This window comes from Mugil cephalus, chromosome 20, assembly GCF_022458985.1.
Source record: "Mugil cephalus isolate CIBA_MC_2020 chromosome 20, CIBA_Mcephalus_1.1, whole genome shotgun sequence".
NCBI classification, from domain to species: domain Eukaryota; kingdom Metazoa; phylum Chordata; class Actinopteri; order Mugiliformes; family Mugilidae; genus Mugil; species Mugil cephalus.
Window position 1 is genome coordinate 13625376 of NC_061789.1, and position 25364 is coordinate 13650739.

Below are 25364 nucleotides of genomic sequence, written 5' to 3' on the forward strand. Positions count from 1 at the left end.
TAGGAATCAGAACAGTTGTGGTGTTTGTACCTGACTTTATCTTTTACACACTCAAAAATAAATAGTTTGTATAACTGGCACACTTAATATGCAAACAATTTCACACTCTCGCTTTTTTGCCCCCCATCCTTTCTGACTCGACTTTGACTGGAATTATAACCACACTGTTGATCTGTTTTGTAGTAGTAGTAGACAATAAAATGCTTAATATCTCATTTTGTACCCGTTTTCTAAAGTTCCTACACACAATTGCCCTTGTGTGAACATATTATATATACAAATATCTAAGCTGTGGCTAAAAAATGAATGATAGCTAATCGTGATAAATTGTATTTCTTAGCGTGGAAGTCGACGGGTTAAAAACCCAGAGCTTTGCGTGAACGTTATCCGGCCTGAAAATGGGCCAGAGTCCCATCTAAAGTGGGGCGCACTGGTTTATAAAAAGCATGTCCGTTTACTCCAGCATTTCACAGGAAAACAAGTTGCCTTTCAGACATATCAAGTTCAAACTGTCTTCCATAAAATATGCTATTTCATTTCTCATATTAAGATGTTGGTTTCCAAAAAAAAAAAGCTAAATCAGAGAATCAAACTTCCACCTGCTGTATACAGTATAACACAGCCACCTGTAGGATTTCAAGCGTAAAGATTTTCACCATAAACACATAATTAAAGCGTTACATTTTCAAGGATCTATGTTAACAGCCTTTTTCTTTCCTATGTGAATCTGGACCAGCTGCTGGAACCAGATGGGACCCTTGTCTCAAACCTTGACTGCCGATTGGCTGAGTAAGTAGATCAGCTCATTTGGATGACAACTAATAAAGGAAAACTTGCCCCCCCCCTCCCCTCCCAGGAGTCCCCTGGCACACGGCGCCTGAGACAACTGAAATGGAAACGCATCGGACTGAATAAGAATATGAGGGAGATGTGGCGGAGAATGTTCTACATAAATGACGGATTGATCGCTGTTGGCACGGCGATGAAATATTGAGCTTGCTGGAGGTTTTGATTTGATTTTGTTTGATGTTGAAGTTACGGAACAGCACAATACTACCATTCAGTAGACTGCTTCTAAACTTGAATAGAAAGCAGCCTCGGTCCGACACTTGTCAACATTAGAATGGTCAAGTAGTTGGTGTAATAGGTGCAACTGCTTCCCAGTGCGTCTTCTTCTGGTGGCTGAGTGGCCTCAGCTCACCAAAGGCAACCAGGGAGGGAGAGGAAGAGAGGAGAGAGGTAGAAACTAGGGCACTGTTATCTGGCCCCCTTTTTTTTTACCAACCACCAGGCACAAGGCAGAGAAAGAGAAAGAAAGAGCCTTGAACTGGATAGCAGGAGAGAGGAGAGGACACCAACGGCGAAGCGAAGCCGTAGACGAGACGGGGGGAACCTCTGGAGTCAACGTCCGACGTCAAGGACCTGAGAACAACAAGGCAACCCTCACAGGAAGTCACACGCTATCTATACGCAGCTACATAACACACACACACACACACACTTGTCGATCGGCAACATGTTTGAGGAGCAGGCGACCAAGGTCAAGATCACGTCCGTGGTGATTGTTGTGGGGATGTCGGCGATGCTGGCGGCGGTAGTCACCGACCACTGGGCAGTGCTCAGCCCTCGGGTGGAGAAGCTCAACGCCACCTGCGAGGCGGCCCACTTTGGCCTCTGGAGGCTCTGCAAGAAAAGCATCTTCATCGTGGAGGAAGACCCCCAGGGCAAAGGCTGTGGCCCCATCAGCTTACCCGGAGGTATGGAGCTTGTCAATCACACAGTTGGGTTAATGACAGTTAGTAATTTTTTTTAACACTAAGGCAACATATAATATGAAAAAGGGGGAAAATATGTTATTTGAATGTGGATTAAAAGTAAATATTTTACAACAGACATTGGACGTTAGAACAGAATATGCAACTTGTCTTGAGGGAAGTATATCTAAGAAGTCTTTCATTCTGCGTATCCATCCCTTCCTCTGTTTTCCCCTCACACGCGCACACAATGCCGGGTGTTAGCACATATGTTGGCGCGAGCTGGCACGTTCACACAAAACATGCAGCGCGTGGACCTAATGTTTAACAGTTCTATGACCGGCTTCTCAGTGAAACCATCATTATCTTCCAGGGAGGAAGCCAGTGAACGGACATGCCAATTAAGCACACTTGAGCAGCTGAAGTCAAGTGTGTAATGGAGCAGTGTTGCCGCAATACTTCGCAATTGACATGACGGGAAGAAAAAAAAACAAATCTGTTCCGTCTGGTCTTATGAGCTCTCGGTGAATGGAGCGAAATAAAATCCAATCTACGACGAAGGCCACATTTCTGTCGTCGCCGTGCGATCATACGCTGCTATTTAACCTCTTGCCTGACTCACACTGTTGTGTCACAGCAGATTTGCAGCTGGCTTTGATCGAGACAGGTGCAAGACCGTCTGGAGAGCCTTTCTTCAAGAGCACATTTTGAATGCCACGGATAAACACCATGTAAGAATAATGGGAAAAGAGCCACGGAGGGTTTGATACAGAATCTGTCAAGAAGTGTAATGGTAATCTTCAAGTTCATTTTTGGAAGTTCTTTCCAATCCTTGCGTAACGTTGCATACAGTGAGTGGTTCCAAAAGATGAGTCAAGCACATTCTGTCTTGCATTTAAAAGTCTTTCTCCAAAATAGTCTCGCAGCTTTAATTACAAGCTCTCTTTGAACAGAGCCAACCCTTGGGGTAACCAGTGTCTCACTGGCCTCTGGCTGTGAGTGCATGCCTTGCAGGCTAACGGAGAGATTTCGCTCTGACTCTGTCGCCGACTTAGCCTACGGCTCCAGCGCCTCGAGATCAGTACAGGCCTTAATGAAGTGTGGCTTTCTGCTTCAGCTCGTGAGTTAGAGTACACCTGGGAGACTCGGGAGGAATGAAGGAGGCAGAGAGAAGAAAACCAGGGCTTCGCTCGGGTCGTATGTAGCAGGAATGTCTGTGCTGAGTGGTGGTGGTGGAGGAGGGGGAACTTTTAGAGGGTCAATAGGAGGAGGGAGGGGCGCTTGCAGCCAGGAGAAAAACAGGTTTTATACATCACATGTTGAGGATCAGATAAAAAAAAATCTATTTCAATCAGAGGAGATTTTGTCCTGAACAGACAGAAACATTTTAGTTAACAATATACATGATAGAAGCATGTCCAAGTCTTTGGTGATCAGACCCAGCTGAGAGGCATCGCTTAGTGCATGACAACCCCCTTTATCTAGACCCTGGTGACGGTGGTGAGAAGTACAAAATGCTGGAGATCTGCATTGGATGATTTATTGATTTGCTCAACCTGGGCCCCCGATGTGATGACTGGAGATGAATGAGGTGCAGGAGGGTACAGCATTTAAAATGAAACGACAGGTGAAAGCAGCAGAGAAGAGACACATTCAAAGCAAGAGCTGAATGGTTAAACCAGAAACTCCCAGAGTCAGCTGATTAGAGAAGTATAATGAATGAGGACAAAGACTTGAGCTTTAAACTTTAATTTCTGCTTGGTAAGACCAGTGTTTCATGCCAGTACGCACTGCGAATTGTGGCCGACTCGCAGCTCTAATGTGAAAAATGACCCTGATAAAACTGTTACTATCTGATGGAACTCAATAAATAGGACAGACTTGAAAGACACAACAGACATTGTCCTTAAGGCTCCCGTCACCTCTGGCAAGAGTCACAGATACCATGGTTACAATCTGACGACCACTGTAGCAGAAAATGACTCATTCTTTAATAATACCTGTAAAGGTCCAGGGATTTGGTGCACAGCTGCTCTGCCATTTTACTCCCACACCAGGCTCAACAGTTCTGGTTACACAAGCCCATCTCTCCTCATCTGTGACACCAGCGCTGTCAGATAAGGGTTTGCGAGTGCGGTTCCTCCGGCCCCTTTGTGCCGACTTTTATTGAGATACTGATCAGTCAGCTTGTTTTGCACCGTCAGTGAGTGTGTTTCAGTGACCGTCTTCAACAGGCGTGTCTGATTGTCCCATTCCAGTGGCCAAAAGAAAAGGTTTTTTCTCTTAATAAGATGCTTTCAGCTCCGACATCAAACAGGTCAGTCTACAGTAGTAGTTGTAGTAGGAGTAGTTCTTGACAGAGTAGTTTCAGAAAGCAGCTGTGAAGGTTGCAGTCTTTACAACTGAATGTGTTGAACACTTTTTCACATGTGACAAATAGCCTTTTGTAATGGGTTTCAATTTCCATAGATTTTATATTACAGGATTCTGCACACAATCTAGTTGGTACAAATCTTCAAATCGACAAATAGTGTTTTTTCTTAAACCTGTTTGGAGCTTCTAAATTTAATGTGTCAACTGTAAGTAAAGCAAAATAGTGTAGGAATAAAAAAAAATAGGTTGATCTTGAGTGCATTGTAACAGATTGTGTCCTTGATGAACCCTATGCCAAAGCAAGCATTGGATTCAATGACACAAATTCACATTTTCAAATAGAGGAGTTAGTTCCTTTCTTTTATTTTTCATACAGTATAGGCACAATTACGTTGCTTTTGTGAAAAGGGTTGCGTAACAACGGCGAAACGGTGAACCCAAATGACTTTTGAAATTCGCTTTCCGCAAATGACGCATTACAGCTTGAGTGCTGTAAAAATCAAGCAAGCCCTTTATGGGCGGCAGCTCGTCTGGGAAATAAAGAGCGTAATGGTGCTTTCGTGTGCATGCGTGTGTTTCTGCACATGTGTGGGCCAAGAAGCAAAAGAGAGGAATTTGTTATAAGAGAGGTTTCAGGGCTTCCGAGTGGCCGAGTGTTGAGTTTTTCAGTCAGATATTATCTCCACCTTGAAATCTGAAATATGTCTTCCCATTCTGCTTCTTTCGGTGACACTCTGGCTTTCCGAGTGCCCCCAATTTACACACTCAAAAATACTGACGTCACCTTGATCCACCATTTTCACCTTGTTGAGGCTCGGCTATTTTCCTCTCTGGTCTAACATCTTCCCTTAAGTGCAGAGCCAAAACTGTGGAGGTGTGGTGCTAGAATTTGGCATTCAGGAAAATAAAACATGGCTTTGAAGTCCGAATGAATCACTGAACCACATTATGTAAATTTCAAAATGCATATTCAGATTACACTGTTACCGTACAAGTTGCTACCATGAGATGTGGCGGTCAACGTTTATATTTTATAATAAATCTCAGGCCACACACACATCATGAGGGCGGTGAAGACTCTCCTGCTCTGTTGTGTCCCAGTTATCAGAGCTCCTAGGAGAGTAGCCATTCAGATACCACCACCGCCACCACCAGCGCGCATCCTATTCACATTGACCCAGAATTAGTCGGTCATTCTAGCTTGGCTAGAAAAAGAATGGTCCCTATCGCCTAAAAACATCTTCTGTATCACCGCTAAAAATGGAATAGAAGCTTATGGCGTCGTTATTCGTCAAAACATGTACATACCGCAGTATGTGTAAACTTCAGGATGAAGAGAGAGAGAGGATAAATAAGAAGATGCACATCAAAGAGAGAAGCGGCAGCGGCAGCAGAGTTTAATGGAAAGAGGTGAAACTAAAGTGACAGGCGATTCCTTGTCCTAATCACTCTCCCCCCCGGAACGAAATCTCCCTATTAGCCAGGCTGCAAGGTCAATGATACGCATCAAGATCTTCTCCTCCTCAGTGAATGTTCACCATTTACAACCATGATCACGTCACCCTGGTTTCGAGCGTCCTCCTTGCATGTGTGTGATAAATGCCCCAGACTGGAGCATGCACATGTGTTTACTGTCATTACAAATTATGTAATATAAGTGTTTTGGCTCTTTTTTTTTTTTTTAGGTGCATTTGGTAGCAACAAAAGAGATGCATTTTCTTTTTGTAGCAACAAATTGTGCCTTCTAATTCAAGTCCAGACCTACTGTGGCAGTGACGGATAGAAAACCAAAGTGGTTAAATCATCCGTGTGACTCACCTTCCTGTTTTCTGTCTGTTTCAGCCCGAAGATAAAGTAGAGCTGAGAAAAGATTTGTTCTCCTGACTTTCCATTTTGTTTCGTACTTTAGCAAGTTTAAGTGTAGAACAACAAGTATGTAACACTGTAGTAACACCACCGAGATACTTGGACTACATCTTGTAAAATTATCTTGTGGGAAATGGATGTTGATAACTGGTGCATCTGCTGTATGAAAGTGAATTATTCCAGTAATCAGAGTAATAGATGGTTTAGGCTTCTGCGTCAATTTGACACAGTAGCTATGGCAACAGCCCAGACTCTACAAAGACTTTAACGCCGTGGCCTGATGTTCACCTCCTCAGAATTGTAATTGCACATTGCGGCAATGCAGACCACAAGAGCTGTTTTTTTTTTTTTTTTTGAGATTGTGTTTCCATTCTAGTGTTTCCAGCTGCTTCTCCATCTCCAAAAAATTTCAAATTAATTATTTTGGATCAGTAAAGATGGAACACATGGAGGAAAGGTTAACTAAGGAGGTTCGGAGAAACAAACGCATGTATGACTCGTCTTCAGCGAAGCTTCTGTCACATTTGTTTATTATGAAGCAGGAAGTGGAAACAAAAATTAACCCAACTGGCAAAAAAGACAAAGCGCCTACTAGCGTTGGCTAGGCGCTAATAGTTAGCGATGGCTACCAGCGTCAGCTACGTGCGTGGGTTATGGCGTCTGGTCCCACAGTACCTGAAATGAGCCTCAAGTAGTTCATTCTTCAATCATTCTTAGTTGTTGGATTTATTTAATGTTCCAAAAAGCTGTAAAATTGTAATGTTAGTTAGAACTAAACTTTTCAACCATCTTGTGCTTTAGGGTCTGATCTTGAAATGAAAAAAATATGCTCTCACTGACTAGAAATGAGAAGCTTCTACTTATTTCCATGTGAAATCAAAGACTCATTGCGTCAAAGATTACTGTAAAGTTCAAGTGGTAAATCCGTATCATTGTAAACTATATGCAGTATCTGTTACGCAGAAACGAAAGCTTTACACAAATTGCAAGAGCAAAATTTACGTCTCATCCTCTTAAATTACTCAAGAATGGTAAAACAAACAGTGGATTAGTCCTCTCTGAAGCTTTGTTTGAATGATTCAGAGGTCTTTTTGTCTTGTCTTTGTGCGCCGGGCAGATAATATTCTTCATAGAGTCTGCTGAGAATCTTAATGCTGCACCTAAACACATATTAGCTTAGATTAGCTTAGCCCCAGAGGTAAAGACGTCTAATGAGAGAAGACTAATGAAAATAATATATTTGCAGATCTAAGCTGCAATATGACCCCACTCCAATCCTCTCTCTACCACCAGCATTTCTATACTCTCTGATACACACATGCAAAGCACATATTCACACGTGCATGTACGTACGCACACATATATATGACACACAGTCCTCTTGATATGCTTTTACATGTGTAAATAGATAGGACTAGCCGAGACCAGCAGCAGCCTGTTGCTAGGTTACCTCTTTAGTGGTTCTTTCTCATCCTGGGTAATAAACAGCTCCTCCGTTGCCTGGTTCACACATGCACACACATAGTATGTGCGTGGCACCAAAACACAAACATTGTCCAACTGCGTGTAGACAGAGAAAGCTCCTGTGTGCTTTATGGGTTTAATCTTGGCGAGAACAGACAGCCACCGGAGAAAAGAGGGGACGCTCACTTGGCCTTTAGGTCCCCACCCCTCCCTGTCGGCCCGGCTGCCTTTAGAGACAGCGAGTAGATAGATGGATGCGGTGGGAATGACTGCACCCGGGAATCATATTTTTCTACAGCTGTGAGGCCATACTGAGGCTTGTCGTCAAAGGACTGCAGAGTTGGAGCAAACGAGGTGCAGAAATACATCACTCCTTCTGTATAGAAATGGGCTTCCAAGAAACAAAAACAGAGCCAGCACGGAGAGCAGCGAGGGACTTGAGCTCACGTTTTATTTTGAGATGACAGCAAGTCACAGAACACTGCTGTGAATTGGAGGGGGTGTTGAGCATACCAAACAGCAATGGCAGGAATGGCAACAGGTGTGCACGCGGGTTCTTAGCCGATTTAGATGTGAGGAAGATGCCGAGATAAAACCCCATGAACCAAGAATTTCAGTTCTGCAATTGATGCTACGTTGTTGCAAAGTATTTGACAATAAAGAATTTTGAATCTAAACAAAAAGTCTTTCAGCTAAAGTGGCACAAAAAGGAACTAGGTTCACACGTGGCATCTACAGTGAAGTGTCCATATACAAGGGATGACAGTTGGTACCCGTTGGTATCCTGTCCTAGACTCTTGCAAGACATGATGGTTTGGGTCTCATCAGTATATGTTCATTGTTCCACCTTTTATTGGGCTGCAGTGAGAGATATAACATTTCATAGCTTGGTTGCATAAGCTAGGGACAAGGATAGGAATACAATCAGTTTGCTCCCCATCTGATTTTATCTTCTGTCTCTCTGTCTCATCCTCCTTCTGTTGCTCTTCCTGTCTTTCTCTGCAGCTAAAAACTGTTCCTACTTCAAACACTTTACATCGGGGGAAGAAGCTGAAGTTTTTGAAGTCAAGACCCAGAAAGGTGGGTGTCCCAAAACAACCATTTACACACACAACTGTCTTTGTTTGTTAGTGCACAAACATTCATTATCACACAGGATAAGACGTTACAACCCCTTGTGCCAAGATCCGAGGCAAAACACCTTTAGAAGCCCAGTCCAGCAATAGGCAGTATGCGGCACATCATTGAGGTTTTCAAGTGGACACCTCCCTCAACCAATGTTTCATTAAGTCAGGCCCACAACACCTCAAGAAGGCTTAACAGTGAGTTCCAGCATCCTGGAGTCACCCCCCTCCATGCTGCCGTCACACAACCATGTGACTTTCAACCCCCGAGAGATTAGTTTAGCCCTTTTCACTCCTATCCACCAAAATACAGAATTGTGTCGGTCGGTTGTCCAAGCTACCTCTCTCCTTGAAAGGGAAGGGGTGGCAATGAGGATACAAACCCTAGTTAAGGGTAGGGGAGGGTGGGGAATATGGATAAAGATAAAGAAAGGACACCATGTATATCTTGTATCTATAGGAAAGTAAATCAGGAAAAACATCTCATACACGTGTGACACATATCATTGCAACAGGTGAAGGAATGTGCACCACAGGTATAAAGGTACAGACACATCAAACCAGAATCAACAAACTACAAAGGACAACTCTGACATCACCGCATGTCACCATTGATTCAACTGAAGGCCAGTTGCCACATACATTCAGCTTTGTGTGCTGTGTGCACGCTAGAGTCTGGGGCATTTATCAATATGAAGCACTCGTAATGGTTTAGTCATTCTATAACTGGAACAGCAATGTTCTTGATCATCCCAGTGTAATGCATTCTAGGATACCAGGCTGTCTCAAGCCTGCACAGTTTAGCTCTTAACACATCCCTGATAAAGCCACCGGGGGAAGAACATACAAGTGTACTTGGACTCTACTTGGTGAGATGTTTACTTTGAATTTAAAGTACAGCAATGGGCAGTGGGCGATGATGTTGCTCAGGTCCAGAAGTATAGACAAAAATGCACATGGATGAGCGCCCGTAGTCTTTAGCAGATTCTCCCCTCAAAGACCTAACTAGCAAAATGTTTTGTGAAGGAAGTGTTTAAGCTGCCAGGGGTACTTATGTCTCCCACATAACAAGGTAACACAGCAAGAATTGAACATAAAATAGCAATTGTTCATGTTAGATGAGAAGAAGAAATCGTTTGCAATATCCTCAGATTTAATTGCCTCATCTCCCCTTCTGTAGATAGGCTCCTATTTTCAAAGTAGATATCCAGGAAACACTTAATTTGTTCTGCTAGTTCACTGATGCTTTCAGCTTTGAACACAATAGAACACACAGGCAGGTCTTCATAAAGCAGGCAATTACAGATTATGGTTTTAGATAAATTGTGGTAGCAGTACAATCCACAGCTCCGGATGGGAAAAAATCACTGAGGGCACATGTGAAGGTACAGCCTTGACAGGACATTGGATTACATGATAAAAACGCCATGGCTGGAGAAAAAACTATGTATTATGTTGTGTTAGCAGCTGGGAAAATATATAAGCTTGTCTCTGTGATCCAATCCCACAAATGGCACAAAAGGTTGGAAACGTTAAAACTGGATCAGAGCAGTGAGTTCAACTCAGACTGGTCAGAGAATGCATGCTGTTCCCGGTCCACTACTGGGAACGCCTACGGTGGGAATGTGTGCAGCAGAATAAGACCAGAAATCAAACAGGCATAGAAGATTCTAATGAGTCATGTTTTCTCTAACACATAAACTGCAATGTCCTAACAAATCATTTATCTAGGGCAGAGCTGGTAGCAAGTAGGACTATAGGATAGAGGCAAGCCAACAGAGTCAATGCTTTAAGTGATGTTTTGCTGGGAAGCCTTGGCTCATGGCCTTCATGCAGACATGACTTTGACAATTACGGCATACCTAATACCTTTGTTACAGACCACATAAGCCCCTTTGTATTGATGGTATCTCTGAAGGGCAGAAGTCTCATTCTCATGGTAATGAACAGCCTGCAAAAACTGTACAGGAATGTTAAAAAAAAAAACTTCACTGATATGACTTGGCATCCAGAGTCTCCAGATCTCAAGCACTTATGGAATGTGAAGCGACTCCACCCCACAATTTTTAGGATTTGCTGCAAACACCTTGGTGCCACATACCACAGGGTGACATGGAAAAGTGGCTTCTCTGTTCATAAAGCTATATATACAATCAATGCAGTGACCAACGGTCAGTCAGTCACTCAGTACGTTTTTTCTTGCAAGTGACAAAAACAAATTATTGCCTTAATCCGACTTTAACTGGACAACTTAAGGGCACTTAAACACATTACTCCAACTAAAATCTGAGTTCTCCTTATCTGATTAAGACACCCAGATAATGTGATTGGAAACTGATTTCCCCTGACATGTGTACACATTATTCGGACTCTAACTAGACAACGCTTGTGTGCAAGCTCCAAACCGCTGCCCTGGCGTATGACCCTGGAACAAAAACATCCATGAAAGGCAGTCGCAAAAGAAGAAGGTAAACAGAGCTGGCAGAAGAACCACCTGAGGGATAGCGCATATCATATCTGCATCATAGGCCCTAAATAGTGTGTACATTACGTATGAGATTAAAAAAAAATTGCACTATTATCCATCTGCTTGTTGTTGTTTGTCACATAAATGACTCCAGTTCTTTAACCTAATTGGTCAACTGGAAATGGGGCCGTATTAACCCACTGAAAAGACACATATCACCACCTAGTGTGGAGGAGGAGGACGTGTTCCTGTCAGTTATTTGATTTCCTCCGTTACATGTAAACTGGGACAAGGACCGCATTCAGAAAGTCAAATTTAGAGCATAGCTCGATTTAGCTGTGCATGCACTCAGTTGCCAGGAAGACAGGACTAACACCAATGTCAAGCTAATATAAAGGCTAGGGAAAATTAATTCCTAGCCCGGAAGGAGATCTACTAGATTGGTGGCAATGTCCGAATGAAAATGTGAAAAAATTGAAAAATGTGACTGATATAGACAGCAGCTAAATTTCAGAAGTCTCATGGAGTCAGTGCCATAATGCAGGACTTACACTTCATTGACGTATTTCACTTTATTTGCTGAGTGTCGGGTTATTTTGTCATTGGCCAGTTGGAACAGGATGCTCCAAGGATAATTTCCATCACAGCTGAAGTGTTGCAGAAAAGGAAAGACAACTCTCTTCATCTGAAAAACAGACAAAAGGGGATGGAGCGGGAAGAGAGAGAGAGAGACATGGTCTAATCATCTTGTTATAAGCCGGCAGCATCTTATCTGTCATGCAAATGGCATTATTGCCGGTTTGGATAAATGAGTGTTGTTTCTAAAGTGGGGCTAATTTAAAGGCTAATTATCTCTGTCATAACTCTGCTGAGTGCATTATTGAAACAAGTATTTTGTAAACGATACTGCAACCTCCCCCTCTGCTCCTACTCACCGTCTCAATTTATAATTGCTTTTTCATTCTTGCCTCGCCCCAGTTTTTTCTCGTCTTTCATTCCTCGTATTATTATCCTTCGTGACTTCTCTCCTCTTTCTTCAGAATACAACATCTCAGCTGCAGCCATAGCCATCTTCAGCCTGTTCTTCATGATTCTGGGCACCCTCTGTGTCATTTTCTCTTTTGGGAAGGGGCGGGACTACCTGCTCCGACCTGCTGGGATGTTCTTCGCATTTGCAGGTGAGATATGACAGATAATGGGAACCACAGATCCAGATTGCACTGGTTGTGCTGGTATTTTACAGTTTAATCTGATACAAGGTTCATCAGTGACAATGCTTTTGCAATATAAAATATCCCAAGTGTTGAATAATTGTGACATGTGAGAGCTCCTATCCAGCATCACTATAGGCAACATTAAAATAAAACTTTACAGCTCACCCAGTTCTTTGCATTTTGACGCGCAGGTCTTTGCATCATCATTTCTGTTGAGGTAATGCGTCAGTCTGTCAAGCGCATGATCGACAGCGATGAGACCATCTGGATTGAATACTACTACTCCTGGTCGTTTACCTGCGCCTGCGCGTCCTTCACCCTGCTCATCCTCAGCGGGGTCGCCCTGCTCCTCATCTCCATGCCCCACATGCCACGTAATCCCTGGGAGACCTGCATGGACGCTGAGCCGGACACCTTAGATTAGCCATGGGCGAGGTAACACGCATATCTGGTCTGAGCGACAAAAGAAAAACTACCCGCAGTTTTGCGTCTTTTAGCCCTTTAACCACCTATCTCACAAATCACTATTTCATGAATAAAAAAATAAAGAAAAAAAGAAAAATACATCTACAGACCTTAAAAAAAAATTGTAAGTGCAAATAAAATTGCTCTGAAAGCGAATGGTTTCTATTCTGTTATTACTGCAACTTATTCTCCAAAACATTACAAAAGAATTTTCCACTTTCTGTGTCCATTGGTTTCGCTACATATTAGAAAAATAGTTGAATCAGCCTGTGTGTGCGAGATAAACTCAGCAAAAACAATGATATTTTTTTGTTACCTACGAATGTGTAAGCAGTTAGGGGCAGGAATTGTTTTGTAAAATGTCTTTTTTAGAACCCGTATATGCCCTAGATTTATACCTAAGTGGGCCTATGATAGGCACAAGGCTCCAAACAAAAACAAAAAAAGAGAAAAAAACTCTATATACATACTTGTGCTCATAGAATCTAGGGTTACAGTAGGTAACCACTGTCACATAACTCATTTTTAACCACAGCTTTTTCCATTCTATATAAATTATGTTGTTGCTGCTGTGTGAAAATCTTGAGACAAGCACGCTTTCTTTTAAGTGTCTTTTTTTCTTTTTTGGTAAGGGTTAGGGTTATTCACGCTTCAATAACAGATTACTGTTTCAACAAAAACAACAACAATAATAATTTTTTTTTTCTTTTCTTAAGTAGACCTTACATAACTGTTGCATATTGTCTACGTCCAGCGTGTTATTTCTTTCTGTGAGTCACTCTGGCCCTGGAGTCATTCAGCTAGTGCAGGTGCAGCGAAATTAAAGCTTCACAAATGATGCTGTTTCACAAGGGGACACAAGAAGAAATGATTACATTTAGTTCTGAGTTTCTTTAGAGAGGAACATTGCGCTTTGTTTTTCTTTCTTCAATCAAACAGTTTTCTGGGCTTGTTTACGGGTTTTGTATTTCAGAAGATGAATTTTATATGCTCTGCTGTGATTACAAGTATTCTGCCATGATATTCAAGTGGACGCAGATGATTTTCTGTTTTTTCTCCACATGCTATAGTTGTAAGTTTCCCTCTGCTTCCATTACTGTAGTCATGTGAAGACCAATAAAACATTTCCTACATTATTAGTTTTCATATTTTATCTTCACTTGCATTCAGAAATTACCAGGCAGTGCTGGCTCCTTGTACAGGGAACCTCTCGGCCAGAAAATGTTGTTGAAGTGAGGGACAAATGTACTGGAAAAGCTCTGGAGACCTCAGACATTGCAAGTCAGGTATGCTCAGGAGTGGATGTAATAGATGCAGCGAGCTCCTTAAATCATTCATGAGACCTTTACCTTAGAGCAATGAGAACAGCACGGGCGGACCACATACCGAGACACAGCACATACGTACTGTCTACGGCCTACTTCAGTTCAGATCCATGGAATTCCCTCTAGTTTTATGGCATTTGATCAAACGTTGTACCTGTTTCCGCACACGTGAGAAGCTATGTATTTCAACACAGACTGATCACATATTTCTGTGCCTTTCGTTGCCGCACGTAAATGCTGTTTATTAATGCTGAACGTTGTGCACGGAAACACTCTGCAATTGCACCTTGCTTAAAAAGAAAAAAACAACCTATTAGAAATAAACCATCGTGCTCCGTGCTGCACGCTGTTAGATTTGTAATTGTTTTGCTTGGAGAAAAGGTCAAGGGAATGCTTGTTGTGTTGCTCTCAAATGTAACTCGTTTATGGCTCTTTTGGCGTCACCCCCTCCAACTGATCTAATTTCTTTTTCCGCTCAAGCTCGAGGTGAGATTCAGCGGGCTCCAATATTTCATTATTAACGGAGAATATTTGTCCTTAAACTTAACATTTATTATATTTTATGACTAGTGTAAATATACCAGGTCAAAAAGTTCCATGTTTGCGAAGATCGATTTTATTTTGTTCGTGGCGATAAATTATTCACAACAATAAGTGTAGATGTGTGTAAATTCACACCACTTTCACTGGTAGTAGTCCTAATGCAAGCATGTGTGAATAATCCTTTCAAAAGTAACAGTGCCTTGTTTTCATTGACATTTTTTTTTCATGTAGCCACGGCGGGGTGCAGTCTCCACGTTGCTTTCTTCCAGTCACTGCTATGTGAATGTAAACCTGACCTCTGCAGTGAAAGCTGTTGCTATTCTCTTGCACACCACAATGCCATATCAGATTTTTTTCCATTCTGCCTTGTCCTTGTGACAGAGCATGCACTGGGGAAAAAAACAAAACAACAACAAAAAAAAAGGTTTACAGTCGTAGGTAAGTAGGGTGGACGGGGAGGAAAATAACACCAGACTGGAATGATGGAGTAGGAGCGAAGACAACGAAGAATGGAAAAAAGATTACAGAGGGGCACAAACTGACAGTGGAGAAGAAAAACTTGTTCAAATCGAGGTGAAGACAAAGGGAAACCAAACAGTTGTATGGGGCCCTGGGAGAAAAACGTTCAGTCTTTAGATTTTGTTAGTTTCCATCCGTTAAAATGACAGATTACCTTTGAAGCCCGAAATGTACGGGAGTCCGTCTCTTGAATGAGTAAGCCGTTCAGATGTGACCACTGACGCACACAGCTGTGGAACACAAGCGCTATTATTGGTCGTATTCAGATTTCATGACTCATATGTTTTGAGAAAGCTCCTTGTGACCGAAACATCAATCACTTTTCATAATGAATCAATGAAGAGGTAATGAGTGGGTGTGGAAATTGGACGTTGTTTTGTTTTTCTAATTAATTGGATGTTCATCATCAGGCCGAGAAACACCGGCAGGACAGGCAAACCAGGCGAATGCTTGGTGTCATGTGAAAAAAAAAAAAAAAAAGAGAATATTTCCCATAGGATTTCGTGAGACCCTGAGGGTTGGGAACTCATTATTTCAGAGCTTAGTTTTCATATGGTCTGTGCAACCTGATTAAAATCTGGGGACTGAATCACATGGAATGCCCCCTGCCTTAATGGGAACTACCTGCCCTGTTACCTGTAGTTACTCAGCCTGTCTCTCCTGCTGCCCCAGCTGTCTGCGCTAACCGGAGGAGCTGTCTCGTTTACTAAGAAGGAGCGAGTGACATGACTGTAAATTCTACTGTCTACTGAGAGATGATCTAACTAATGAGGAGAGATGCGTTGCGGGGGCAATACGGCAGAACGCAATTCAAGAACAACGTTGTCTGAGACTGTTATGACACCACTGCGAATAAATTACTCTGGCAGGCCATGGTATTTACATTCAGTGGAATTCAACCCACAGATGGCTTCGCTTTTGCATATTTTTCAAATGACGATCTTAAACCCACAAAGGCCTTACATTGCAGTGACAGCATTAAACAAACCGTCCTTGGGGCCCAGTCTTTTAGTTTGGACTGGGTTGCACATGCACGTCTTCGCTTGGGGACGCCCGGACGAAAGACGGGAAACATGATATTACATCAAGATCGGGTTCGGTTCAGCGTGTGGGCGTTGACTGTCGCGTCCGTGCTGAACTTCTGAGACCACGATCTCCGCAGCGCTGCTGTAAAGTGTTCCGTGTCGCAATAATTGCAGCAACGACCATTTTGCCTGAAACACAACACGCATCACGCAGACCACTTCATACCGACAGCTACAGGGCCTCCACCACAAGGACATGGCGACGTCAACATTCAAGCGCGGCCTGATGTACTTCTTTTACTAATTATTTTCCTCTCAGGTTAAGTTGGACAGCGTTCCTCAGCATTTGAGCCTGCGTCGTGTGGACAACTACTTGCCATCCCTCCTTTAGTCTGTTTCTCCTTTGTGCTTCAACTTCTGTCTATACCGTTGTCCTTATCTTGCGCTATTTGCTTTCCTCCACTGTGCCGCCGCACATCATGATCTTTTTCCTTTACTTTCTTCATCTTTATCTTTCCGTGTCTGTTTACTGCCTGGGAACAGATGAGCCGTCTCTCCCTCATTAAAAAGTGTGTCTTTGATTTTCCTTTCCTGCTTCATCTGCTCTGCCCTGTCCTCCGCTTGCTTCCCCCCTTTTTTCCCTCCGCGGGCAGTGACAGTGAGGTATTGGTTCATCTCCATCTTCATTTCGTGGCCCCAACACGCCCACACCGCCTCCCCCTCCTCCTCCATCTCCCTCTCTGCTCCAGTGCGCTCTCACTCCGCTAACTAATGACTCGGATCGGTAGTGACCGTTGAGAAGAGATAGACCTGTAATAAGGCTGTCCAACTCAGCGCAGGAGTGCGCGGCGCTACCAGTGCTTCATCTGCACTACAGTACACACACTGCGCTCCGGCCCGGAGGCCGCATGGTCCACGCGGAAGAGGAGCTGCTAGTGCGTGTGCCGTATGTAGAAATGAAATGTCCTCCGGAGTTCACGGCTAAATCACATATGTTCGCAGCAAGTAGGTGGGCAAGTGGTGTGACTGCAGCAGCAAACGGAGGGCTGTGTGTCTCCAGGCTGAGACATATGGATAAATAAATCACAGGTTTTTTTGTAGTGATGTGTTTTTTCTTTAATTATTATTGGGTCCAAAACTTTCAATTCTGTCCTTCGAAAAGAATCAAAAATTGATTAATTGAACTGGTTTTAGTGAAGTTTTTTTTTTTTTTGTTTGACCTAGTGACTCACCGTTTGAACTCTCCAGATCTATATATATAGATCTATAAATAGAGTCACAAACCCTGCCATGGTTCTGTCATTCTCCTTCTTGTTTCCCTGTATGTGTTTGTGCATCCGTGGACATGGCCACCTCTTCCTGTCTCTACATCCAGCACCCCTAATGCCCATCCGTACGTGTGTGCGTCGGCCTTTGCAGAGAGTTCTGTCACCTGCGGTGGTAGCAAAATGCCACACGTCCAGCTTCTCTGGTGATGGTTCTAACTTTGGTCGCCTTGTGTTCAGCTGCCTCGTGTGCCAGAGCCCGCTCGACCTGCTTGTCAGCCATCTGCCTGCCTGCTCGCACTTCGTCTCGGGCTGCCTCCGAGCCTCCAGCCACCTGCCTGCCCACTCGCTACCAACTACCAACCAGCCTCAGCTCTCAGTCCCGAGAGTTAAGGCTGAGAACCTCTCATTTGTGCATCTCTTCGGCTCACAGTTATTTACGTAAGTTAGAAGGCTGATACCCGGCGGACATTTTTTTTTTTTTTTTTTTTTTTACATCCCTTTAAGTTAAGTTAGCATAAAATCGCCAGTTACAAAAAAAGTTACAAAAGTTCCTTAAGTGAATATTATTATTAAATATATATATATTATTTCTTGTTTAAATGTTTTTTCTTTTCTTTTTTTCTTGTTCTGGTTGCCTTATTTTTCTCATTAGTCTATAAAATGTTGTTTTCTTGTTGGTGATAACTAAGACAGCGGCACAGTGGTTAGCAACTGTTGCCTCCTGTTAGGGGCCACAGACAATAATCTTATAAAAGAGGTTGACAAAATAAAACCAAACTTAACTTTACATCAACAGACTGACCTGAGAAAACAGACTCTAGAAAAAAATGGCCGACACGTCCCCACTTTCTTCCACTGGTCCAACTGATGATAGAGTTCCAGGGACATTCGATGCCATCTTGTGAGTTTGGAGCCAGTTTCTGCTAGATTCATCCGTGTTTGTGTTTGATTCCTTCGATCAATACTGTGCTCTGCCCGAGAAATGTTGAATCGTACGCTGTACTTATTCATTTATTTTTTTCTTTCCCTGTTCTCAGGGTCCTGTGGGACCGCTTCACAGAGCTGTTGTTATGGCAACGTCGTCATGATGTCACATCATGTTTCTGCCTTGTCAAATAACTAAAACGAAACTTATTAGGAAAATGGACTCTGGAACACGCGTCTGTCACGGTTATAATGTTGAGCGTGATAAAATTTCCAAGGATCTTAAGGCTGAAAATAATGATTGATCATCTGTTCTGTGTTCAACTGCTTTGGCCTTCCAGGTACGGAAACCACAATAGTAACAGAAACCACAGTAATAAATAAAATAGTTTTAGAATAAAACAATTTTATCTATAACTGTGGTTCACTACCTAAAATGACTGAAACCATCCTTTAAAAAAAGGCTAAAATGTACTCTAGTATTTTAATTGTCATGCTGTCCATTTTTTATACAACCCCTTGTGAGAGCAAGAGGACTGAAATACCATTTGATCAAACCTATGTTAAACAACTGTGTATATATGATATCAGCAGCCTCACGGTCGAGAAGATTTCACTTGAAGAACACATCAGATTTAATAGAACGCCTACAGAAACGCACACGTTGCTTACAGCAACATTTACAAGCAACAGGATGCACACATGCTCACAAACATGCGAATTGTCACACTGGACCTGCTGCCAAGGGCAACAAGGAGTAGTCAAAACTCCCACTGTTCTTTTTTTTTTCTTTTTCGTGAATTATTAATCCGAGTCTGTTTTCACAATCAATAGGGAGGCGAGGTGGAAGAAAAGGTCAGTCAGTAATTGCCCAAAACACACAGACACATGCACAGGAAACAGTTGTTAAGAATGATGAGCATGGAGGCGTTGTTCAGGCCAGCCCTTATGGAAAAATAGATTTGAGCACTGCCCATTATGTTTTCTTTTTTTTCTTATCCGTTATGTAAGAGCAGTGACGGGAAGCGAACAATTGCGCTGTGCTCCGGCCGACAAAGCCAGCACAGGGTAATCACGCAGACAACAACACATTTTTGGTATCTTGGGAGTTTCTGGCAAACGGTGTTAAGGTGACAGTAACGACTTTATCTTTCGTGTCCTTTGCCTTGGCTTTTTTTCTTCTTCTTACTTGCTGCCTGTCTTCCTCGTGGAGGGCTAGGAGAGAACTGAATGAAATACAAAAAACATACGCAAATACAGACAATATATTGACATCAGTTTGCTTATAGACGGATCAGGCATAACATTATGACCACTGACAGGTAAAGTAAATAGACCTTCTTGTGACAGTTCAACAGCACTCAACCCCTGGTGGACAGTGTAGGAATAACTCAAACAACATGAAAAACTGCCGAAGGACCTGGCCTCCCACTTCCCTATATCTCAAACTGATCAAGTATCTGTGGGATTCACAGGAACAAGGACTCCAAACACCCTCAGAAGGCCCATGTCAACTCCACGATGACTCATCAGAACTGTTTTGGTGGCACAATAAAGATAATATTCCAAAAGAAAGGCTTGGATCAAAGGCCTGCACTCCAGTTTGTGAACAACCCTCCTTCTATCCACTACAAGAAACCCACCTTGTTGAACCCCTGAATGTGCCTGCGCCCTTTCTTTTATTTTCATTTCGTCTCGACGGTCAAGCTCTGAAGGAAAACCAAGCACGCTCGACTCGCACCACGCGTCCAGGTGCTCGCTGTGCCGCGCAGACGACCGTACCTTTGAATGACGCAGCGCCACCATTTTTTTCTCACTTGCCCGGCAAAAGCTCTCGTCTCCATCGAGCGGGGCTGTGAGTCACTCACGGGAAACGTGGGAGGCGAGCGCACAAGTACAGCCAAAGTTTTCTCTGTCTTTAATTTTTCTCATTATGCAGTATACGCTTGCTCTTTGGTATGGGCTTCATGGTCGCCATGGTGACCACGAGAGTGGAAGAATTAAAGGCTCCGAAAGAGGGAAAGAAGGAGGGAGCGATCATGCCGTCGTGTGTGACAAACCAAAGGTGGTCTGTATTGATAGCTCTGTGATCTGTCATCGTTTTATAGTCGGTGGTCGCCCATAGAAGTTTCCGCGTGCCACATGAGCATCACACACTAGACAAGAGCAGGAGAGCTACCCTCACTCTCACACAGATGACAGGTTTCTCCCTGTCTCAGCCGAGTAGAGGAGCATGTCACAGGATCTGAGGCTGATTGGGCCTGGCGTTCCACCATCACATTTATTAGCCTCCTCTGGCTCCGCTACCGCCGCACGGCAACCGTGGCTAAAAGGACGCTTCCTCCCTAACGTGCGTGACGGTTTCAGGGTTGACAAAAGTTATTAGTGGTTCGATGTCCAACAGAGAAAATGGAAATGGTTTTAATGCTGTGTCACTTTCTTGTTTCCCTTATCTCGCTAGGTTGTCCACCCACCCGTGATCAATCCTCTTCTGACACTGGTTTATTTCTAAATTTGACTTAATTTGCATCAGGTTTGTGCGTCATGGTTATCTATTTACCCAGCTCCTTATTCAACGTTTCTTTCATTCAGTATTTTTTCCTGCACCCTCAAGGTGCCTTTTAAGGTTGTCATTCTATTTTCTGTCTATTTATTTATTTATTTTATTTTTAAGAAAAAGCCAAACTCTGCCTTTGCATCCGTGTGATTTCCATTTTTTTTTTATTTACATTACTTACTTTACCTAATCTGAACATTCAAATACACAAATATTTTCCTGCTGGTACAACTGTGTAGAACATAGGTATTCAACAGAGGGTCCCTGCACAGGTACTGCAATTTTTCCCCACGAATTGAAATTTCTTTAACAACACATTAGCATGAATCCAACATATTTCAGTAAACCGGGGATCTGGATTTGTATAACGGTGTTTTCGGTATATAAAACTAATATGTAAATGTTGTTTGTCCACTCTAAGCGGATCCTCTGACGTGCTTAATCCAAAGCGTTATTTCCTAGTATCGATACAATTGATTCATTACCTTTTAAATCGATATCAGATTGATGTATGTTACCCGGAAGGTCATCTTGCCGAGCACAGATCGAAGTAGTTGGATCATAGGAAATTAAATCGATTAATCGATTTAGTGAATGAATCGTTACACCCCTAATGTATAACGTATAATTAAGAAGAAGTCAGTTCTGTACAACAGTTTGTAGGTATGTATGTATCAGTGAAAATTAACTCAAGAAAAGGCCATTTAGATAAAGGAAAAATGCAAAGCAGCTGAGGTGCACTTATAGTCACAGAGGACAGATTGAGAGACTGAACAGGAGAGAGGGAACAATTACACGGCTGAAATAATCTTTATTATTATGTTCATAGTGGCTGTCAGCGTATCACACAGGGACTGTCATCACACACCGGGGTTTTTCAGAGTTAAAACATATCAGAAATCTGTTAACACCAGTAATACTGGAGGAGGGAGCTCATCAGTTTGTTCGCACTCCACAGGTGAGACGGAAGTATGAGGGGAGGTGTGTGTGCGTGTGTGTGTGCGCCTGTGTGCGCGTTCATCATCGCGGTCTAGACAGCCTTAGAGCCCCTCGGATGAACTCATTAGCCTCCATCTGAAAGATTATTAACTTTCCCATCCATTTCTCTCTCGCACACTCTTCCTGGTTCCCCCCTTCTTCCCTTTTCACCTCTTACCTCCTCTTTTCTTTCTTTTTTCCCCCCAGCAGCTTATGGTTTGTCATTGTTCCTCACAGAAGCCATTGTTCTTCACAGGCACTGTTAATTAAAAAGAAAAAAATCATTTACATTCTGCTCATTTATCCGTATCCATAATCTCATAATCAAAGACTTGAAATCCATTTACTGATCGCCCGTTAAAATGTACAGATACCCCCAAACTTATCGGTTAATACGTTTTTTGTAGGTTTTGCTTAACCTCCTGAGACCCGTGTCCCCATATTGGGATGTGAAGTTTTAGGTTTTATTGCAGCTTATTCTGCTTCGTTTAAACCCGTTGTCCTCATTAGTGGACGATTTAGTCTGCCATTAAGTGGTAGTAAAGTTTAAAACTTATTTCTTTACACTTATTAACGTTTCCAGTTTGACCTGATTCACAAATTTAGCACATTTTATCAATAACAACGAGCTACAATGTGGCTAGTTGGCACGTTTGAGGACATTGGGACTTAGGTGTTCGCAATTCTGTCTTTGCTCAGCCACATTCAGGTATTAAAATAAACAGTTTTATATTTTGTCACACTTCTTTATAATATAGATAATGAAATAACACAAGTGTCCACATATGAGGACATCAGTTTTTTTGTCCCAAAAACCTTTACTTCCTGTTCAAAGATGATGCTTAGTTTTTATACATCTTAGTTCCCACTGATCCCAAATTCCACAATTAAAATTAAAAATGCATAGCAAATAAAAGCTCAGGTAAGCTCATGAAGTTAAATATACAATTAAGGTATTATCTAATAAATGTGTGAATAATAAAATCCCTTTTAATGTTTTATTTAAAAAAAAAACAAAAACAAACAAACACTGAACTGTGGAGAGAAAATATCCCAATAAAATGCCACAAACAACCTTAATGGCAACTTTTTGACATCCGTCACTGGTCCTTCTCTCATTGGTTAATGCAAAACAATCAGTGTCTCCATAGTGACAATCAACAGGGGATGATCGCCAGGCCCCAAATCCACTGACGCAGAGGGAATGTAATTTTGCCCGGCATAGCAGACACAAAAGCACATGCATGGACACAAGGAACACCCGCGCGCACAGGAAAAACCAACACATATGCACATCCAAGCGCTCTCCCCCTTCAAACATCACACCCTAATAGCTGTGATATTGAGCGGTTGTCATTTAATCTTCTCAGAAAAATGCAAGCTGAGCCCCAAGATGGGAAAAGATGCCGCGCCTCTCGCAGCAATATCACTCCACCGGCAATGTGCTGCGATTTCATTATACATTATGCAAGAGACAATCTTCAGTTCTAAATGAAATGTGCATGACACCTAGATGGCTGTGTGACCCACTAGATTAGAAACAGGGAAGAGTGAAATTACCTGGATTTAAAAAAAAAAACAACAACAACAACAAAAAAATTACGCTTACGGGGTTTATGCATAGTGGTTCACTTTTCTTCATGGTAATGCTGGTTCTGAAACACTCCCAACATGTTTGGGTTTTTGACCAGCAGTGAGGAAAGCTGAGAAGTGGATTGGATCTCAGTGTATCCATGGAAACAGTCTTGACACTGAAGCATCAACCACTGCTCCAAAAGGTTGCATCTGCATGATTGATAAGTAAGGATGAGTGCAGATTTGGTCACAAAAGCAGTTTTTCCCCCCCTCTTAGAGATGTGTGTGTGTGTGTGATTTATAAATCTGTGAAATAGCCACGTTTGGAAGCTATGGAGGGTAATGGCACTCTCAAGGTCCTTGATGCTTTTCTGCCGTCTCTGGCTCTTCTTTCTGATTGTGAATGAGTGCTCTCGTTGCCACAGTAATCTTGTGTTTGTGGCAAATCAACACAGCCACCCTTAAATACATAAAAAAAACTTTTCAACTGTTGGAAGTGCTGTCGATTTATGAAGATATTTGTAAAAAAACATAATAATAAATAAAAAAAAACAACCAAGATTAAAGCCCCTTTAGCCCTGAAGTGGCAAACAGCTTCATAGAGTAATAAAGAGGTGCTGCTGCGTAAAGTGCTGCTTTTAAAGTCCCCGTTTCGCGACGAAGACAGACTGCAATTTATCTACAGAGGAGCTCTGTCAGCGCTCCTCATATAATCCCTCAAAAGTCTTCCGGCTCCAAATTGTCAGTGTCAGCTTAAGTGTCATCATTCAACTCTTAATTGCCACCTCAGTGGTGTGCATTTGACGGCACACTGCGAGAGTGGGTGTACTGACGTTTACTGTGTGTGTGTGTGGTCTGGCTTTTATTACGTTACGGGTGGCAACTTTTCATGGAGTACTAACCTTGTGGGGGCATTTTGTTGGGCCTCAAAAATTGCAAAAATCCATCCAAACTCCTTTCCACAGCCCATTCACCTGGATGTAATACAATCACTGAGCAGCCTGAGCCATCCATCTACAAACAGCGTTTCCCTTCCAAAGACCAATGGCTCTAATAAACCCCTTATTAATTTTGGTTTTGGCACAACCCGCAACTGAACTTACTCCGAGACAAACTCTTTTCTAAACGGTAGCAGCGGACTGACTGGGTAGAGTGGCTATGAGAAGGTGACAGTAAAGGCCGGCTAATGATGTTGAGCAACGAGAGGCAATGAGGCTAGGTCTCTTAGCAACAGTTTCTTCTCTCTGCCAAAGCTCTCATATTTGCTGGAATAAACAGAGTTTAGCGCGAGTGTGTGTGTCTGTCTGTGTGTGTGTGTGTGTGTGAGTGTGGCGTCACCAGTTTGACACTACAAACAGCTTAGCATAATGTCATAATTTCTTTTCAAATTCATTTGACATAACAAACGGTTCTGCAGTTGTCCCGTGGCAACTCAACACAAATCACTGCTTGTTTCTGTTTCTGTGTGTGTGTGTGTGTGTGTGTGTGTGTGTGTGTGTGGTTATACAGAAAATTTGGCTTGAAAACTGTTCAAAGAACAGATGAAGAGGTTTCCTTTTAGCAGCATGCAGTATCTGTCAACTCTTTGACAATTTCAGTTTTAATGGTTTAAATGCATTGTTTTAAATGAAAGCGAAACCAAACACACACACACACACACTGAGTCAGTTAACTAACGTTTTGTCTTTACTTAAACTCTATCCTGCAATCCTGCCTGTGTTGTTCTGACGCTGACTGTTCTGACGCCGCACGTGCAATCATGAAGGGAGTAGTCTTTAAAGAAAGAGTAACACCCGAGGCAGAGAGAAGTGCTCAGGAACTTGAATCGATGCAAATATTTATACGAGGGAGTCATTTTGGTGATATACGACAACACAGTCTGTAACCGTGTTCATCTGCTCAGCACACAGACTCACCAATCTG

At 42.6% G+C, this 25364-nt stretch overlaps 1 protein-coding gene across 1 annotated transcript; it reads left to right on the forward strand.

Annotated features, from left to right (window-relative positions):
* Positions 1–906: 906 nt before the first annotated feature.
* On the forward strand, positions 907–13863 carry cacng1b (calcium channel, voltage-dependent, gamma subunit 1b). The gene is made up of 4 exons (XM_047571999.1): positions 907–1757; positions 8463–8537; positions 12089–12226; positions 12454–13863. The coding sequence occupies exons 1-4, from the start codon at positions 1517–1519 to the stop codon at positions 12684–12686; spliced, it is 687 nt and encodes a 228-aa protein (XP_047427955.1). The 5' UTR covers positions 907–1516; the 3' UTR covers positions 12687–13863.
* The last annotated feature ends 11501 nt before the right edge of the window (positions 13864–25364 follow it).

What these genes read in the sequence shown, in the direction of transcription:
- cacng1b (XM_047571999.1), top strand. Translation starts at nt 1,517, where the DNA reads ATGTTTGAGGAGCAGGCGACCAAGGTCAAGATCACGTCCGTGGTGATT. An exon ending in CCCCATCAGCTTACCCGGAG is followed by an intron (nt 1,758 to 8,462) that starts GTATGGAGCTTG and finishes CTTTCTCTGCAG; the next exon opens with CTAAAAACTGTTCCTACTTC. An exon ending in GATGTTCTTCGCATTTGCAG is followed by an intron (nt 12,227 to 12,453) that starts GTGAGATATGAC and finishes TTTGACGCGCAG; the next exon opens with GTCTTTGCATCATCATTTCT.